The following is a 19,398-nucleotide window of genomic DNA, read 5'->3' as shown; positions in this document are numbered from 1 at the left end:
ACTGATTCAGTGTAACTCTAAGTTTGTTTTCCTAATAACTAGTGGAGACCAGTTCTTCTCCCAAAAGTGTGGAAGAACTGGCCCATTTACTGCTGAAAGTGTGTAGTCCATCAGTGAAAAGATAGAGAAACTAGGTTCTTCTTAACAGCAAGTGTTGCATTGGATGTAACAGTGGGAGAAATTGGTTTAAGTTCTAATTACAGAACTTGTTGCTTTAATGTAGGTAATTAAAATTAAGGAGACTAACGGTGATTTTTTTTAAATAGGAAATGAAAATTAATTAAGTTTTAAAAGTACTTTTGGAAGAGAAGAAAAAAACCCAAAATTTCATATCTAATGTCAGTGCCTGTTTTGTTGTGATGTGTTTCAGGCTCTTAAGTACTCATCCAAGAGTCACCCCAGTGGTGGTGATCACCGTCATGACAAGATGCGAGACACCACAGATCCCTCACCACCAAACAAAATGCTGCGGCGCTCGGACAGCCCTGAAAACAAATACGGTGACAGCACAGGGCACAGTAAAGCAAAAAGTGTTCATACTCACAGAGTTAGAGAGAGGGATGGTGGTAAGTTATCTTAACAAACTTTTACTTAAGCAATCACTAATTTCTCATTAAAATTAGCCAGTATCACTCAGGTGATGTCTTATACTAAATGTGCTTTGTACTCAGCAAGGGTGACTGCAGTGAACCCAAAATGGGAATTTATTTGGCAGCAATCATTGAGGCATTGTAACACCTCTTAATTTCCTGATTTTACAGATATGGTAGTTTTCCTTACAGCCCCAAAGATTAAATAAACCTTTTTTTTTATTATTTAACTAGTATGTCTCATTGATTTAGACATACTGCAACATTTGATAACATGAAATAGTTTTCTGAATTTTTCATTAGCAATAAATATTTGCCGTTTTGCATTCTTTTTAATAACTTTGTGTATTATGGTGCTGTACTGTGTAGGTACATGCTCCATAGACTAAATCCCATCAGAAATGAAAAAATCTTCTTTGTATTTAGCTGCTATGTGTAACTCTTGTTAGATGATCAAGGGTAGCACATACTACAGCCTTTCTTGACAGGAGCTTGAAGAACTGTGTTCACAGTCAAGTCAGCCTCCTGTGTTTTTGCAGGTTTATAAACAGTAGTAATATCCCCAGTATTTTAACTGATCTTATTTTGTATCCCTGCTTCCTAGGAAAAGAGTAGGATTTTCCAGGTAATAAACAGTGTTAGGTAACAAACAGCCAGAGTTTAGAAAATTGCAGTTGCTGTCCGAAATTGGAAAAATTCTTTTGTTTTGTTGATTGGTCTTTGTGTCAAGGTACAAGGTGAAGTATTCAGGTAGAGAATTTGGAGCTTTAAATCAGTGCTTCTTTGTTCTGTATAAAGCTAACAAATTCTGATGTACATACACATTTATTGCTGCACTACTTTTACTTGATATAATAGTTACAGTAAAATAAAGGAAATAGCTTTCAAGTACCTTTTTAGGACATACTAGTTTAACACTACAAATGTGTTCATAGGTACCCAATTATTCTTATAAATCCTATTTGTTTTTCCTTCTTTGACTTAATGCTGAGGCTCTGTAGACCACTGTTAATGTCATGGAAGTGTGTAGATGCATTATGAGAACATGCCTCTTTTGTTAATACACTGATTTTCATTGTACCTGATAATAACTGAAAGTGTAGTAATCTCAGAATTAAATGCATGTGCAATGCCCATATGCTGCTATTCTGTGCTACTTTACAGGATACAGAGGTGTCCTCTTTTATTTTCTGTTCACCTGTCCAAAAATTAGTCCCACATTCTCTTGCAATTCTACTTAGTTTTGCTACAGTCAGTAATTTTTTCTGCTTGAACAGAGCTGCATTTAGTGGAATCATGCATATATGAAAACATCTGGAGGATGAGGCTCTATATGGGGAGTGCTTCTGCTTATTTGTGTGTTGGAAGTGTGGCAAGATAGGAGAGAGATTCTGAAGTCCAGATGGATTTAATACCTGGGGCATGGTCTGAAGCATGTATGCATGCAGTCAGGATGAAGGAAAAATGAAATATTTGTAGTTTTGTGAATGAAAGGAAAACCATCCCCCTGTACCCTCTCCTAGTTGTTAAGACAGTGGAAAGTTTCATTTATTCTGATCTGAAAGCAGGTGTTTTCACATCATGTGTTAACAGACTGGAAGAAGGAAGTAGTCTTCAACAGTCTAAGGGAAATTACTAATTTTAAAAGTTTAACATTTGTACTGTTTAATGTAAATAAGTGATTTTTTTGTGTGTGTGTCATTAGTAAGGTTAGTTTGGCCACAGTTTCACCTCTGTAAAATGTAGTCAAAACAACCAAAATTATGTTAAATCCTGTGTGCTGTATGTAGTAAACCAAAGCTGAGCAGATGTGGGCAGAAGGGTATTAATTTTTCTTTGATATACTGAATATTTCTCTCAGTATAAATTGAAGGTAGGTGTTAAAATATAGGTGAAATGCTGTAGTGTAATGAGCATTTGCATTACTAATAGGCAAAAGACATAATAAAATATTTTACCATTTTCTGTATTGAATTACTCTGAAGGGTTGCTATTGCTGTAGTATTCCCTTAGTTTTGCAATTAGAGACATACGGTGGAAAAAAGAAAAACATTACAAAAGTGCTAACATTTTTCATCTAAGCCTTTACAGGACTGAGAACTACTAATTTGCTGTGATACTACTGTAAATGCCTGTCTTGTTCTCTTTTTGCATTCTTCATGGAGGAAGGAAGAAGCTGAGTAGTTTTTATTTTTTGTAATTGCTGTGCATTATTTTAAAATTGGTGCTGCTCAGTGTGAAACTAATACAGGTGTTACTGCCTTCCTGTGATCTAGCTGAACTTAGCGAATCTCATTGAAACATCTCTAGTATTTATTTTCCTAAACTGAATTAAAGTCCCATACAAACAATGTCTTCTTCTCTCACACCTTAGGAAACAAAATATGACATAAATTTAGAATATTACTACTGAACATAAAGCCAATTTAACTTGATCTCTCCCTCTCAACTCAGTGTTTGGAAAGAACTCCTATACATCTCTTAGTAATTTTAGCTCTGAAGAGAAACAGGAAGATTCAGTGGTGTAGCACACTGATTCAGTCATGACTGGTTCATGCAGAATGTCATTTAAATGTCATTTCAAGATTTAAGTGTATGCATTTAAAATATAAGCAGGAATTGACTGAAAATTAATTAGTCAAAAATGGTAGAACCACCTGCTATTAATATCTTTAGTATGTGTATAAAGGTATTTTTTGTAACAGCTTATTTTTGTAATATTCATGGCAGAATCTTCTGTAGAATTGTAATCCACGGGGAGAAATTCAATTAAGGTTTTACAACGTGTTATGGGTAAGCCCTCCATACTGATCCAGTGCAAACAAAGCATTTTCAGAACTGCTTACTGCATGGTTTCTGTGGAAAGGGACTGTGTACAGAGACACTTGTTCTCCGGAGAGAGACCTCCAAGTTTACCTTGGACTCAACACTGTGGTGTAATTGCAAGTTTTTGTCACATTCCTGGTTTCCTAAGAGCACTTGTACATGCAGCATATCAAAAAAGTGCCTTAACTTTGGTCTTGCTTTCAGGTCCCTGTGCATGGGGGCATTGTCTCTGTATGCAAGTGTTCAAAACATAATGAACAGCTTCCCCCCCTCAGTGCATCTCTTATTTATAGGTCAGCTGCTATAGGCAAGTGTGGGGTTTGAAGAGATTAGGGGGTTTTATGAGACCAGCTCAAGTGTGAAGTTTCTTAACAGTAACAAATAGGGACTCAAAGCCAGCATTGTTTATGGGGAATAGAACTATAAAGGGCCTTGTAGATGTGGAAAAATGTTTCCATTAAAGAAAAAGGGAAATACAAAGATTTGAGGACTCTGATGCTTGAGGATGGAAGGCTGTTGTAGGTCTTTTAAAATGCATGAATGATGAGATACTGGTGTCCAGGAAAGAAAATAAAGAGGCCAGATAAGTAGGGTAACTTTGGGAATAATGAGAGGGAGATAACATAGCTATAAATAGATACAATTTAAAAGTAAAAATGCTGGATGCAACCCTTGTTATAAAAAGGGCAGAGGGTGTTTCTGCTTAACTGTATGGAGCAGAATGACCCACAGTAAGATACTCAGTAGAACTTTATACAAACAAGGTTTGATCACTTGAGCCACCTGTACTCAATTGTTTGTTACTGTGAAGAAAATACTGCATGTTTCACTACATTTGCATTTAAGAGACTTTGAAACTTTGCTTCATACCATGGTCTTACTGAATTGCTTAAAATAACAACTGAAGAGTGTAAATGTACATAGCATAAAATCTGCTGAATTGTGTGCTGTTGTGCAGTGCAGGCTCTTTTAATGAAATTTGACTGTAGCTTGTGGAATTTAAATTCCAAAGTATAATTGAAGCATTGTGACTGTTTCTTTTGCACGTGAGTTGTTGTTTTTTTTTTTAATTGGCAATTAAGATCATTTGTCAGTGAGCACTGTTACTGACTAATACAGTTCTAAGATTAAAAATCTTACTGCTGTTAGAGGCTGAATGAAATATTTTAAACAATGAGTTCCTATTTTTATCAAAGTGGTGGTGGGAGCTTCTGTCATTCTTTGTTGACTTGCTTTGTTTCCACTGGTTGCTGAAGGAGTTGAGAGTCCTCATAGCAAGGGGATAGCAAACAGCCCTGAACTGAGAGCTGTGTTAGGTTCCTGTGTTGGCAGCCCTGGCAGCAAATGGGAACTGCTGATTAAATTAGTGTGAGCATTGGCCAGGGAAACAAACAATGAATGGGGTGTTAGGGCAGCCACAAGAGAATGGAAGATGCTCGGGCCATGGGCTTTGTAGAGAGGAAATTGCAGGGTGGGTGGAAAGAGGCAAGTCTGAGAGTGATGGAACACAGTGAAGGGTTCAGGGGGAAGCTGGAGTGGATTCCATCTATGTAGTTACTATTAACTGCTGTTATTCATTACTATGAAAACCATTTTTTCATGATAAGTGTATGGTCAAAGCTGGGATGAGAAAAGTCTGATCACAAAGGAGAGTGAGTTCTTCATGAAACTGCTTTGAATATCCCCTAATATCCAAGTGTAGATTTAGTGATTGACTTCACTGTTCCTTGAATGTTGGCTTTAAAGGAGGAATGGGTTGGCTGGTTTGTTTTCTAAGAAAAATAGAATTGCTTCGAGGATCATTCACCTTTTAGAAGTTTTTCTTTGGGTTAAAAAAAAATTAAATTGGAAGAGTAAGTTTCTCTTTTCTGATATTTATAAAAGCTTTCTTTTAATTTTTATTAGTTCTACTGCCTTCAGAATGGGTTTTAATTTTAAGTTTGCTTTCAAATTTAGAACTTTTAGATAGAAAGTAGCTTTCCATTTACTCAGTGGATTTGACAATACTTCTGAGGTGAGTTTTTGTGGGATCAGATGTATAAACAACAGATGTGTTACTCTGTTGTGAGGATCTCTAGTAGAAAAGAAATTGAAAAATATGTGCTCATAGAATCACAGTCAAAGATCTGACTTGTGTTTATACTTTTTAAATCTAGAGGTTTAGAATGTTAATATTGAAAATTGCTTTTGAAAAGTACCTGCAAAGCTTGCTTTTAACTAGCATAGAATGGAAGATGAACCCCCCTAATTTTATATTATTGATGTTAGGTAAGAATTGTGATATTAATATGGTGGTATTAAATGCTAAGTCTTTATTCATGTGGGTGGATGGAATCCTCTGTTTCTCTTAATGAAGTTCAAGTGTCTGGTGTAGGTTGCTAGAGTAAAGATGTATTAGTGTGAGACTTGATCTGAAATGGAGGCTACATCAAATGTTAATAAGCAGAGCTATTTGTTTGTTACCTGTTGATGCAGCTGCTTCCCAACCTCTTGCTATTAGGAATTTTCACTTACTGTTTTTACATTCTTTTATATGTGAGAGTATAGAACTCAGATGTGTAAATAGCTGCTCTGAAGGTTTCCATTTATCATTGTTCTGTTTAAGCAAATATATCTCTTAGTTTTTAGAATTCATTGGATTGTAAATGTATTATGTTCAAGTCAGTCTGCCTGCTAGACCTGGCAAGCTTTTGTACATAAGCAGATTTTAAGTTTTGGAAAAGAGAAGATAACTGACAATATACAGGATTTGGTGAATTTGGGTGGTTTTGGTATGTGAGCTAGTCAGAAGGGAATGATTTTTACTTAGCATCATGCTTTAATATATGCTTCTTCCCTCTGACCTTATAGAAATGGAATATAGTTTGCTAAACTTCTGCTTTTGGGTTGCTTTTCTGAAGATGAAAAGAAGTCATGAAAACTTTTCATTTCTGATGAGCTGCCTGCTACTTACTAGGCCATAGTCAAGATACCAGTTTGTAAATTGTGTAGCATTTTGCTCTGCATTCCCCAATGGCCCCTGATTAGAATTGTTCCTTAACCATGTTTTGGGACATGGCTGCTTTCTAAGAGAAACACTGTTTATTGACAGCTTAAATTTGTTTTCCTGGCCATTTCTACCTATTCAGTGTGAAGTGTCCAGTAAGGCAAGTATCACTGAATCTGTGCAGAACTTGGAAGAGAGTGCTCTGCCTCTGCTTTGGCTGAGAGGGGAGGTGATGCTGTAGTAAGTTCTCTGTGAATAATAGTGATTTAATGGCACCCAGCTTAGAGTGGTAACTGCATTTGTTTACAAAGTCAGGCTTTTATGCAATTTCATGGGTATTTTCAGGGAAAACCCTCTTGCTATACAGAGAGATCATTCCCTGTGTAGCTCTTCAGTAGGGATTCTCTGCCTTTTTCTCCCTACTTTCAAGCTTGTGAAGCAAGCTGCGTGTTCTAAGGCACAAATTGTACTGCCTGCTACCTGGAAGTGACTGATGGAATACTGTTCAAGGATAATGACAGAGTGGGTCAGATTGGAAGGGGCCACAGGGGTCCAAACTCCCTGCTGAAGCAGGGTCATCCTAGAACACATGGCACAGGATTGTGTCCAGGTGGTTCTTGAATCTCTCCAGTGATGGAGACTCCACAACCACCCTGGGCAACCATCTCCAGTGCTTGGTCACTCAGGCAGTAAAGAAGTTCTTCCTCATATTCAGGTGGAACTTCCTGCACCACAGTTTGTGCCCATTGCTGCTTGACCTGTTGTTTGACACTGCTGAGAAGAGCTGGGATCCATCCTCTGACACCCTCTATTCAGATACTTGTAGGCAGTGATGAGGGTCCCCCTTGGTGTGTCCAGTTGGAAAGTCTGTTCTTCAGGTCACTGAAAAGGGAGATAAATTTTGAGCAGATGACTGACTCTTTTTACCAGGTTGAAATTAATGAAAAATAAGGCCTAGAGACCTCTGATTAGGCTCTGTAGTACTTTGGAATAATCACCTGTTCCTTAATGTGGCTGTTGTTACAAAGGAGAGATGCAAAGGAACAGTCTGTCAGAGTTTCTGTTGCCATGTTAAAACATAACTTGTTTTGTTTCTACAGCCGAGGTATGATAAAAAAATTATAATACCCTCCTTTTGTCATCACTCAAAAAAAAGATGTAAAACAGCTTTGAAGTGCTTCATGGCAAGGAAAAGGCAGCCAGAAATATGAACAGTGTGCTAATTGAGCTAAATTCCTTGTCTTTGAGGGGCAGCAGCAGGAATCTTCAAAACTTCTTTTTTTGGTCTAAACTTTTATCATTACTTTTCTGATACCTGTCAATATAATTTCTGTGACCTGCTATGTGTATTTACTAATGTCAGGCTTTCTGAAAATACTTTTACGAAGCAGATTTATATTTCACAGAGTAGTTCCTCTGCAGTGGTTTCCCAGATTTCTTAAATATTGTGCTTTTTTATGTTTTCCTCATTGTTTTTCTACATTTGTTTCTGAGTTTGCTGGAGCAGCAGAGTTAGCAAATGTCTATCAGTTAGCAAATGTCTATCAGTAGCAAAAACAGAGAAAGGAAATTATGTTCTGTCCTGCTCATCTCACTTTTATGTTTCAAACATACCTATTCACTCCAAATGTGGAAAAACCCACAAAGAATGTTTTTTTATTAAGATATATAATAAATAATTCACATTTGTGCATAAATGCCACAGTACAAGTTAGGTAATATGCTCTACCTAATTTTTTTTTTTCTGCTGTGTTTATTTCACATAATTATGTTCTTCTGGATGGTGTTTTCATGCCAGCTGTGCCCCTTGAATAACATAGGGAGGAGTTTAGAGCTCATCTAGTTAAGTTGTTTGAGTAGATTCCTCAGACACCTGCTGCTGACAGATTAACACAGACTTCATTTTAAAAACTGTTCATTTGAAAGAATGCTGTTTTTGCTTACTTTACAAGAAATAATATGATCCTCTTCAAATTTAAGTAGTATAAAGTTCACCTCATACTGCCTAGACATTGTCAATAATAATGATTGCAGTTTTTGTCTAGTCCTTTTGAGAGTGTTTACTTAACTAGAGAAATAAAATTAGACACTTAGGCAATCAAATAATTGTAAAATAGATTTTGAGTTTGTAAACATAACTACAGCTTTTGTGAAGAGGATTTTTTATAGTAAGGTAGTTCCAGGAAAGACCAGTTGAATTTGATGTATTTAAGAATTACTTAATGGGAAGAGGGATGAATTGTATTGTCACCTATTGTGCTGTAGATGCTTGAAAGCCCTGTTGCACAATATCTTTGTTAAGCTGAGCTAAGCTTTGTTAAGCTGAGCTGGGCCAGCCTAAAATAAAGCTGTGAATCTGTTTTTTTTTAAAACCACACCACTATATATATTAATTCTTAGGTCAATCCTTGCTTGCCATCTTTGCTTCCTCCCAGAGCTGTGGGCCAGCATTCCTTTATTAGTGAAGAATTTCTGTGTGACAGAAAGTAATAAAGTAATTTGACTTGCCTTTTTTTTTTATTTTAGTATTACCAGCATCTCTCAAAAACAATTCCCAGCTGAAAATTAAATAGGCATGAAATTAAAATTATGCTTGTTGCATATCTGTACTCTAATAAATACACATGGCATAGTATGTCCAAAACAGCAAATGTATTTTTTCTAAACCTAATAATGTCTCAAGTTATATAAAAATGTAGTGACCAATTGCTGCTTTTAATACTAAATATTTTCAAGTTAGGTTTCTCATTTGTGGTGAAGAAATAACATGACCAGGAAAAAAGGAATAATCTTTCTGAAAACAGAAGTATTCCACAATTCTTTATAGTCAGATCAGTCAATATCTAAATTTTAGGTGAAATAAGGCTTTCTCTGTTTTACTGACACATGGACATAGCTATAGTCTTAGAAGAAAAAGTTCTCTTCAAATAGCAAATATTAGTAGCGCTCAAGGAATTGAAGTATTGAAGGGGATGTTGGTTCTTCTATTGTGTTTGATGTATCTTAAGAATTTGAGATAATCTGACCTACAGTTACTATTTTTAAGACACATTTAAGAAGGTCAATATATGGTGCCTTTTTTTCCTTGCCTTATTTTAATGTGGTTAGACATTGTTTCTGCCACAGCTTTCTGATTAAGGATATATAAGTGTGCTATGTGTGACAATCCTTTTTGCAGGATTGCAGTAATGTTTTGTAACAGAGACTCCCTTTTTTTAGTATTTCTACAACACCATGTACTTATTGAATTGCTGTCAATAGTGTATGCTCAGCTGAGATGGAGGAAACTTGAGATGGGATGAGGTTCACAAGTATTTGTCATTGTGTGTCACTACCTATGTGTATAAAAACTTCTGGTTTCACCTTCCTTATTCTAAGCCTAGTAATGGAAACATTCAGTGCAGGTTCATTTGTAAGTAATATTGCATTCACAGGGTCTTCTGTTTGAACTTTCTTGTCCTCAAGACACTATCCTCAAAACATCAAAAGAAATTTGACAGTTGCTAAATAACCTGGCCTTGTTTTTAGTTAACATTATTTTTGCTCAGGGGATTTTGTTAGGGAGATTAAGTTGTCATATCTTAGTTAATTGTTTGGAGCTTCTGAGTGGGTGTGTTAATTTGGTGCTGGAGACACAGAGAAAAGGGGGAAATAGTCTCAGAGCTGTGTTTGGGCAACTGCTTTTTTTTTGCTTTATAAGCAGAAATTGTTTTGCATGACCCCTGATTTTAATCAGACTACAGTTCATGATGACTGGGTTATGGTGTGTCAGTCTTTCACAGTCCTACTCTGCTGGTGTAGTCTAAAAATACTGAAATACACAGTTTTTGTGAAGTGTCTGCATTTGAGAAACTCCCATCTGAGTTGTGTTGATAAATATCAGCGGTTCTTCCAATGTTTTGTGTTCTTTAGGAAGCTCCTTGAATGAAAAGTAAAATTTATAATGCTTGCCCCCCTCCCCCTCCTGCAATGTTAAAGGAATTGTTATTCACTTCAGTATCCCTTGGGCCTAATTTTCATGAAGCATTTGAGTATGTGTCTGTTGCCCCAGATGACTAATGTATTTTTTTTTAAATGTCTTGTCTAGTTTTTCTTGGCTTTTGAGGGGAAAAAACTTCTAAATTTGGAACTATCTACTGACAATTAATGTGAATCAAGAATACAGTCTCAGTCTTCTGCTTAATTTTAGTTGATGAGTTTTGTGGACATGTTGCTGGAGGTTGGAGAGTGTGTTGTGGTGCTGTTAGACTTCCATCACTGAGCTTGACTCTCAGTGCTGTATTACAGTGTGCTCATGGCAGGCTCATTTGGGTTTTGTGGTGTTGCTGAGCAGCTCTTTGAAGGGGGAAGTTCTGTCTGTTGTCCATTTGCTGAGCTGATCCATATGGAGTTCAGATAACATGGTTATTAGTTTGTGGTAAGGATCCTAGCTGTCAGTTTAACACATCTGGTTTTGCATATAATAATTAAAAAGCCTCTGTATGAACTGTTAGTTGAGGTTGGAAGAAGCTCTCTTGGGCAGTCTCTGACGCTGTATTAGGGATGGAAATGTTTTGGGAGCCACAGTCCAGAGCAAAGCAGAGTTTGGCTTTATTCTCAACATGCCTCCTTTCTTTTTAGAGCAATGTCCCACTCCTTGTACAAATACAGTCATTAATTAGTGTTGCAGTTCAAACTTCAAACTGGCATTAGTGATATTGAACAAGGATTTTGGTTTTTTATTAAACATACTGAAATCTTCTGGTGTCATGAGCCAGAGAGTTGGGAATATGACTGTTGCTGAAATTCATGGTACTCACTCACATTTTCCATGGGTGAAGCTGCTTAAGCTGCTTTTTTCAAGTCAATTCATCTCAAATGAAGTGAGTGTCTTAGTAGATCAGCAGTGTTGAGGATGCTGCTAGCATTTTTTATTTTATTAGGTGACCTGAATCTAAAGTTCCCTATAGGGAGGAAATCACAAATGTTAATCTGAAGAACTTGTCTACCCATAGTTTTTAATTCCACATAAATCCACTTTGCACATTATAATTTTAGTAACATTTAAGTCTTACCAGAAATGTTTAGAAGCTGGTTGGAATTTGCCTTAATTATTGAGAAACAGGCAAATTCTCTCAAGTGATACTGTTTACCCCACTTCAAAGTAAAGAATAAACATCTTTATGGGTGATGGTAAAATTATTTATCCAGTCTTTGTTTATTGTTATTTCAGTAGTTGAGATATGAAGGAAACTGTCGTATACTGATTTTCTTTGAAGAAGAAAATCAGTAGGAATTATGTCTGGAGTGTGCTTAAAATCCATTTTTCATCCCTTAGGCTTTTTTCAACTCTATAATTTGTGACGTTTGAGTATTGGATCATACAGAAACTCACTGCATTCAGTGGACCTTGTTAATGAACCTGATAATTTTCAAAGTTGTGTCTTAAGTTGAAAAGTGATTTCTCATTGCTGCTGGGAGGTGTACTGAGGGGAGAAGGAAAACAGCCCCAAAATTATTTAAATATTAAGCTGTAGCTGTAACAAGGAAAGGAGCAAATTATAGGATGGTTGTATAAAAAGAAGTTTATCTGCTCTATCAGTGAGGAGAACCCAAGCTGTTTTACTCATTTAGGCTGAAGTACAACCCTAGGAAAGCAGTTAGCTGCTAGAATAGTAAATCCCTGAATTGTTATTTGAAAACTGAAAGTTTGAGTTTAGTTTAAGGTATTTTATTAACTTTTGCTTTACTTTTTGGTAGGCAGGCATAACTTGGTGTTCTTTCTAGAGCAGTTTGGTCTGTTTGCCCTAAAATTAAAGCTTCAATTTCTGAAATAAATTGAGTATAGCTAATTAAAATAGAAAAGTAAGCAGCAAATAGCAAAATAAAATTTACTGTACATTATGCAATGTGTAAGATTTAACTTTCTTTTTCATTTTAATAATGAGTAATGCCCTTGCATTTGCTGAGTGTTGCATTAGTAAAATGGCTCCTTGACTTTCATTAGTTTACTGATCCTCACTTTTCCTTCTCAAGGTGTCACTTTCTTACTACCATTTTAGAAAAAAAATTCCATTATGACTAAAACTATATGTTTACAGTATCACTTTCATCCACATTTGGTCATTTGTGCCACTCCATGTATGTGTGACTCCTGGTCTGTTTATAGTAATGATTTTGGCTGATGTCTGTGAAATTCTGTGTGAGTGGTAACTTGGGGAAAAAGGAACTTCTTTACGTTGGAATGCTTGCCCTGTGAGTCGGATATTGCAAAACAGCACAGACTTTGCTGTGCTGGATTGGCACTGTGGCAGGACAGAGGGGTAGGGAATGAAATGAGGCTTTGTAAGTTTTTTTGCTCAATAGAGCTACTTCTTGACTGGTATACAACATTTATTTGGGGGGGCGTAATGACTATGTAGTTGGGCAGTACCATGATCAGGCTAGATTTTCTTTCTTTGGCAAAGGATTGCTCATTCAACTAAGTAGGTTATGAATTTCTGGAAAATGTTACTGCACAGTTGGTGTATTCTCTGAGGCCACTGCTCTGATAGGAAAATTGCAAGTTTTTATGCTTTTGGTTGCATGTGGAAGGCAGCCGTGTTTATTTCAATACACTAGGCCACATAAAAATGCAGTGAAGAAAAATTGTTTTGTCTTATTACTTTTACATTTGGCAAATCAAAATGACCATGATAGGCTGTTCTGTTAGTGCTGGCATGTTGGGTACTGTGTTCCTATTGTGTTGTTTTATTTCCTCCCATATGCAGTACTTTAGAAAGTGTTCTGCACAAAGATTTGCATTGAAGTAACAAAGCCAGTTAAAATACACTTTAGACATTTTAGTTTAGACTTATCCTAGATAAATTTCTATAATTTTTACCTTTTGAAGAAGTCTACTTAATTAGTTATCCCCATATAATATCACCACCATAAACTAATCTTACTGTCAAGTTTTCTCTGTTAACAACTAATTGGTATCTGTCACTTGGTAGTATTTGTTCTTTTGAGGAGGTTCAGATTCTGATAGTATCTAGTTTAATGAATTTGATTGCATGTTAACTGAAAGGTGGAACATGGAGTCATAGAAAGTACGGATGGAGTTGTCACAAAGGTAATGACCTTCCTTGACCTTCCTTTTCTGCTGCCTAGTGTTTCTTTCCACATGCCCAGTATGTGGGCACAGAAACAGTGACTCTCCTAAAACCCTTCCTGACTCCCAGTTTCCTCTAGAGGGGCTGGAGGAGCAGACCAGCACTGAGTTCTAGCTGGTGAGCACTTGTAAACTTCCTTTATTTTATATCTACACTGGCACTTTTCAGTATGGACAAAATGAGAGTTAGGATATTAACAAGGTATTTTTGTGGCTATAAAGAAAACATAAATGCTCTATCAGCAGTGAACTGTGTAAAGTTAACTGTCGTGTGGTACTACAGTATGTATACTGCAATTCTAATGTCTCTCTGTTCTCACGTGTGCATTTCAGTAGAAGACTTTATGATTCTGATACTGTGTGATGTTATGAACCAAAAAAGAGTTCATTAGGCTGAGATACTTGGATGCCAGAGGATGGTGGGTAATGCACAGTCATGTATTAGATAATTCTAAACAAATGGCAAGAAAATTCATTTTAGGTGCTTTCAGGTGGATGTTGTAATTGCCAGTGTAGGTGTACAGGGTTTGGAGAGGAAGGAGTTTTGGTTGGGTCTTGAGGATGGCAGGGGAGAAGGGAGGGGAAACCAGGTGCTGCTTTATTAGAGATCTTTAGTGAACTCAAATTTTGAACTTCTTATACTTTCGGAATTGAAGTGGTGTTAATGGAGATGCTAATTAACTGTGATAATTGCTAAGGACAGTTGACTGTATTAGAAAATGGAGTATTCTTATTTCAGCCTATGTTAAATCTGTTTTTCAAGTCCAGGATAGTTTTGAGCTTTTGTTGCCGTTCAAAGTGTCTTGGATTCAGCAGTTGGGATATGGAAACAACTTACAATAACATTAAAATGAGTCCCAGTGTAACAGAATCTCAAATCTGCAGTAGGCATTAAGTCAATTTTGAATTGGTTCCCAGACCTTTGCTCTTTGTGCTTTCTGGTGATTTTCATGCATTAGTAAGGAAGATGTGATTTTTGTTGGAAAGGTTAGGAGATAGCTGTGATATTTTAACCTTGACTCTGACTTGCCCTGTGACTTCTTAATCACTAGGGAAGACTTGCTCACACAGTTGCACCACTACAGTTTTATATAACTGTAGGGCTGATGCCCTTGTTGGCCATCTTCCAGTTAGGAGTAGCTCTTTCCAGCTTCAACTGCTTTCAAAATAATGACTAAACTGAGGAAACTCACTGTGATTGTGCAGTAAACATTTCCATGGGGAGTTCTGAAACCCAACTGGAGTATTTATAACATGATACGAATTTCCTTATGGTGCATCAAAGATATAGATCAGCAATTCCTAAATCTGAAAATATGCTAATAAGGAGTGCAAAACCAAGTCTTCATTCCTCTTTCCTGAGGAAAGTGTAGCCAGTAATGAAGGTCTAACTGTAAGAGGAGAAGGTGAGAAGTTGCCATGAGGAGCTGTCTCAAGGGACAGTAGTGTGCTCTCTCCCTTATCAGGCCTGTTTCTGGGGTCTGGACTAGTCTTGGCAATCTTGTTCTCATGATCAGCTTTGCCAGGCATGCAGCTGGGAGATGCAGAGCTGGTGGCAAGTCACAGCCACCTTGCAATTGCTTGGGGTTAGGCTTTGCAAATTATCATTCAAGTGAGGGGAACCTCCCTGTTTTTAGAGGTAGACCTCTGCTTGTGGGTTGCTTTCTGGCCTTTTAAACATCCTCAACAACTTTCCCAGACAACTTGAGCTGGCATTGCTTGGCTGGATTGTCAGATTCCTCGGTGAGAGCTGTGCATGGATTTGACCACATACTAAAACCTTGCTGCCTCAGTATAAAAAGGTAATTTGGTAATATGGTTGTCATGTGTACATACAGTGTTTAAGCCCTTGACTTGTTTGAAGTGCCTAAAATTCTTGTTCCCCATAGTATCATCTGCTTTGGTCTTGTAAGCTTTTCAACAGCAAACAGCAGTTCAGCTCCTTTTGTATGCTCGTTCCTGAAGTTTGAGTACACATCCAAACATAAAGTGTTATTATGTGTAAAACAGAATGGAGGTCTGGGTGGTGAGCCCACACCTGTAATTACCCTGCACCATCAGCATGCATTTGTGGCCAGCTCTGTAAAGGCCCATGTCACTTGTCCTGGTGACATGAGGCAGTTGCTGTTGCAGCCACGATGAGTTCTTATGCAGCTGAGGCAGGACAGGGTTCCTGATGGATGGAGCATGTGGGTGGACAGTCTGGGGGAACTGCAGCTCAGGGAGGCCCAGGGGCCCCTCCTGGAGGGGGTAGTGCTGCCTGGTAGTGTTTGCCTATCGGGGCCAGCTGCAGGTGGGTGTGACTTGCTGCAGCTGCTCTGATACTCCTGCAGAGCCCTTGGTGGCTCAGTTCTGGGGCTGGGCACAGCCTGAAATGGGGGCATGGTGCTGAGCTGATACACCATGTGGGGTTTGAAAGTCTGCACAGTGAATTTGAGGGATTTGTTGGTGGGCTGGATAGAATTGGCTTCACAATATTTTATTGATATAATAGGTATGTTGTTGGCTCTTTCTCATGTTTGGGGAAATGCCTGTTAGATTCAGGTGTAAACACACCTGGCAGTGTATTTAGGCCACTACAGTGTTTTAAAATCACCATGTATGTGTTGAGCACACTGAACAAAATGTAGTGATAATGCAACTGTGGTACAAGATTCTTTATTAATTAATTTACAGGTAAATTAAATTGCATAGGTGCTTTCTGATGTTCTGAAGGGAGTGTTCAAACAAAGCCATCTGGTAAATTTTCATCTCATTTTTTTCCTTGAAAAAGGGAGATGATTTTACCTCTTAGCAGAAATTAATTAAAATATGTCTGTGTTGAACAACCAGCAAAAACACATGAAAAAAATTTAATGATTTTTACCTCAGTAGAATGGTGTAGTAAATAAATACTAAAAGAATGGCTAATACAAAAATATTAAACAGCTATTTCATTACATGATCAGTGTCTAAAAACATAGAAGTGTTGGTGTAACTGGAGCACAGCCTCATAATTATGTTATACTGCTTATATCTTGGAGGGGAATCAAATGCATCAGTACATGGGGTGTTGTGGTTAGGCATGTGCATCACAAGTGTGTCATGGTTGTAAGTATTGCTTTGACAAGCCTAACTCCCCCATGCTAAGTCATTCTGCCTGGCTCTGAACATACAAGATACTTCTGGTGCAGGATTATGATCTAGCTTTTGAAAAACTGTATTTGAGTATGAGACTTACTCTGTTATCCTTACTTTTTTCCCCTTATATCTTTACAGAGAATAATGTACAGCTTTAGACAACATAATGTAGGGAAAGGTTTTGAGGTAGTGCTGGTTCAGGTTGCAGTCACTCGTGTTTGTGCAAATTGACCTTTAACCTTTGTAGGGTACTAAATAGTTTGGTGGTGGTGTACCTCTTTTTGCTTTTGTGATGGACTGTCTTTCTAACCTGCAGGGTTAAAGGTGGGGAGAAAGAAGTTTAAAATAGCAATTTTGTCACTGCTTGTGTAGTTAGAAGGCTAGGAAGACAGAATTGGCATTATAATGGCTCTCATTTTGCACCATACTGTGTCATTTAGTCGTGTTCTGTCTCTGTAGCTCTCGGAAGACTTGGAAACAATTTTTTTTTTATGACTCCATTCACTCCTACCTATCAGTCCTTTACTGTTCTTTACTGTAATTGCCCATAAGATAAAGTCTTTGCCATTTTCAAATCACTTTGACTTCTTATTTACTCTGAATACTAGATTGCTATGCAACTTGTGAAGCTGGTGGTACTTCATGTAGTACCTCTGGGTATTGAGAAACTTCTCAGTAGGGAAAATAAAAGCTGGGAGAGTGTTATATTTGCAATATCTTGGTTTTTCCCTGAAATGTGTAAGAAAATTACTTAGTTTGGTGTGGTTTATGTGAACATTTGGAACTCTTAGAAAATCCCATCAAGAATAATGGAAGAGTTTTTTTCTTGCTTAGAAATCTTAGAGAAATGGGAGGCCTTAAGAGCAGGAAATTTAAAAGAAGGTTGCAGTGTGGAATGAGTATTCTTGTTTAATTGTAGATGGAACTGTTCAGGTGACTTGAGCTTAGGCACAAATACAGATCTAAAAGATATTGAGAATTATCTCCTTTCTCGTTTCAGCTGTTGAAGTGTTTTCACATTGAGGAAAACCAAGTTGCCTTGAAGAGTAGTTGGTAGGGAGGCCAGATGTAGGTGGCCATTTGGGAGGTGCTGCTTTTGGTGTTCTAGATGTCAGTACCTTTATTGCAGAGACAGGTGCTGGAAAATGTAGTCTGCTCAGTATGCATAAACAGAAATAGTAACCTAGAACTAATAACAGGTAGTCTCAAATGAAAACAACAGTTTTAAGAAAACAGCATTGCTTCAGTAAACTTAAAACCTGATTTTATGCATCTAACCATGTAGGCTGTTGATAAGCCTATTTAAATTTTCTGATCTAATGTTGAGGAGAAAATGTCTGTTAATTTTGAATTGGTATGTTAGGACTCTTAAGAGCATCAAAATTATAAAGGCTGTTCGTTTGCTAGTAATGAAATCAAGTTTGAGAGTTAGACCAGTGAAGGGACATACTGCATTACTCTAATTATAAAATCCAAGTGAGTTTTATGCTATGTGAAAAAGAAATGTGCATGTGATCTATTGAAATACTTCTGCATCTGAACTATGGTTCACCTGGCTGTGATCCAGGTTTGGGACAACTTTCCTTCTCCCTTTCCCACTTCTTTGCCCTTCCACCTTCTCAGAATGCAGGTGGTTGATTACTGTGAAATCAGACATGGTGAATAGTCTTTCTTTTCTTTCAGGGACCAGTTACTCTCCACAAGAAAATTCACACAACCACAGTGCTCTTCATAGTTCAAATTCCCATTCTTCTAATCCCAGCAATAATCCAAGCAAAACTTCTGATGCAGTGAGTATTTGTGATTTTTATCAGTGTGTTACCTTCTTCATACACACCATATTTTCATAATTTTGTCTAAGACAGGCAGCATGTACATGTAATTGAGTTTTCCAACATCAGTCTTTATTTTATAAACACTCTGTAAACTCAACCTGCAGTTATGTGTTTTAAAACTATTCTAATTGGTAATCATTAGAGCTTTGATTTGCCTGCTATTCATTTTAAAATATTAGATTGTTTAAATGCCATAGAAACAGAAGTATTTTCCATGAACTTTGTGGTAAACTTAGAGTAGACAGTGTGATTTAACTTATTTGAAATGCATTACATATTGTGAATTTTAGTCCCTTCAGTATCAAAATTTTAGTAGTTACAGTGATGGTATTAAAAAATTGCCCAAAACCAAAATTGCTAAATTTGTGATCGGTGGAAAAATGTTGGAAAGATAATAATTCTGAGGATGTTGTAAGGTGAAGGAAACTAATGTTATCAGTATTGACCTTACTGTATCCCACTAAAAGTACTACTAGATTTTGTTAAGGGGTGTGATGGGAATAAACCAGAGGAAACTCTTGGAGAATGCAGCAGGAGCATATTGGTCTTGTGTTCGAGCTGTTGTTTAGGGGTGGTGGAAAGCAGTGATAAGGGTACATAAAAGGTGCCATGTATTTTTTAAAACAGTGAAAGCTATTAAATTTGTATATTAAAATTCTCAAGTAGTCTTTTGTCCAACCCTGTTTTGTTTTAAAGGCTTATGACTCTGCGGATGACTGGTCTGAGCACATCAGCTCTTCAGGCAAAAAGTACTACTACAACTGCCGGACAGAAGTTTCACAGTGGGAGAAACCAAAAGAGTGGCTGGAAAGGTATATGTTTGTATTTGTTTTAATTGTATAAAGAACAAATACTCTTAAGCACATTTCAGAGCACTTGAGCTTATCTAATAGATAACTGCCATAAAAG

At 37.2% G+C, this 19,398-nt stretch overlaps 1 protein-coding gene across 4 annotated transcripts in view; it reads left to right on the top strand.

Moving 5' to 3' along the window:
* The window catches only part of WAC (WW domain containing adaptor with coiled-coil), a 53,465-nt gene that overhangs the window by 1,518 nt on the left and 32,549 nt on the right, over positions 1-19,398 (top strand). For all 4 annotated transcript variants that reach the window (XM_059490344.1, XM_059490358.1, XM_059490338.1 and 1 more), the window contains exons 3-5: positions 371-566; positions 18,338-18,444; positions 19,186-19,301. In XM_059490344.1, the coding sequence (XP_059346327.1) occupies positions 371-566; positions 18,338-18,444; positions 19,186-19,301 (419 nt within the window). The remainder of the gene's footprint in view (positions 1-370; positions 567-18,337; positions 18,445-19,185; positions 19,302-19,398) is intronic.

The sequence above is a fragment of the Ammospiza nelsoni genome, chromosome 1, assembly GCF_027579445.1.
Source record: "Ammospiza nelsoni isolate bAmmNel1 chromosome 1, bAmmNel1.pri, whole genome shotgun sequence".
Taxonomy (NCBI): Eukaryota; Metazoa; Chordata; class Aves; order Passeriformes; family Passerellidae; genus Ammospiza; species Ammospiza nelsoni.
This window is presented reverse-complemented; position numbering and strand designations above follow the sequence as displayed.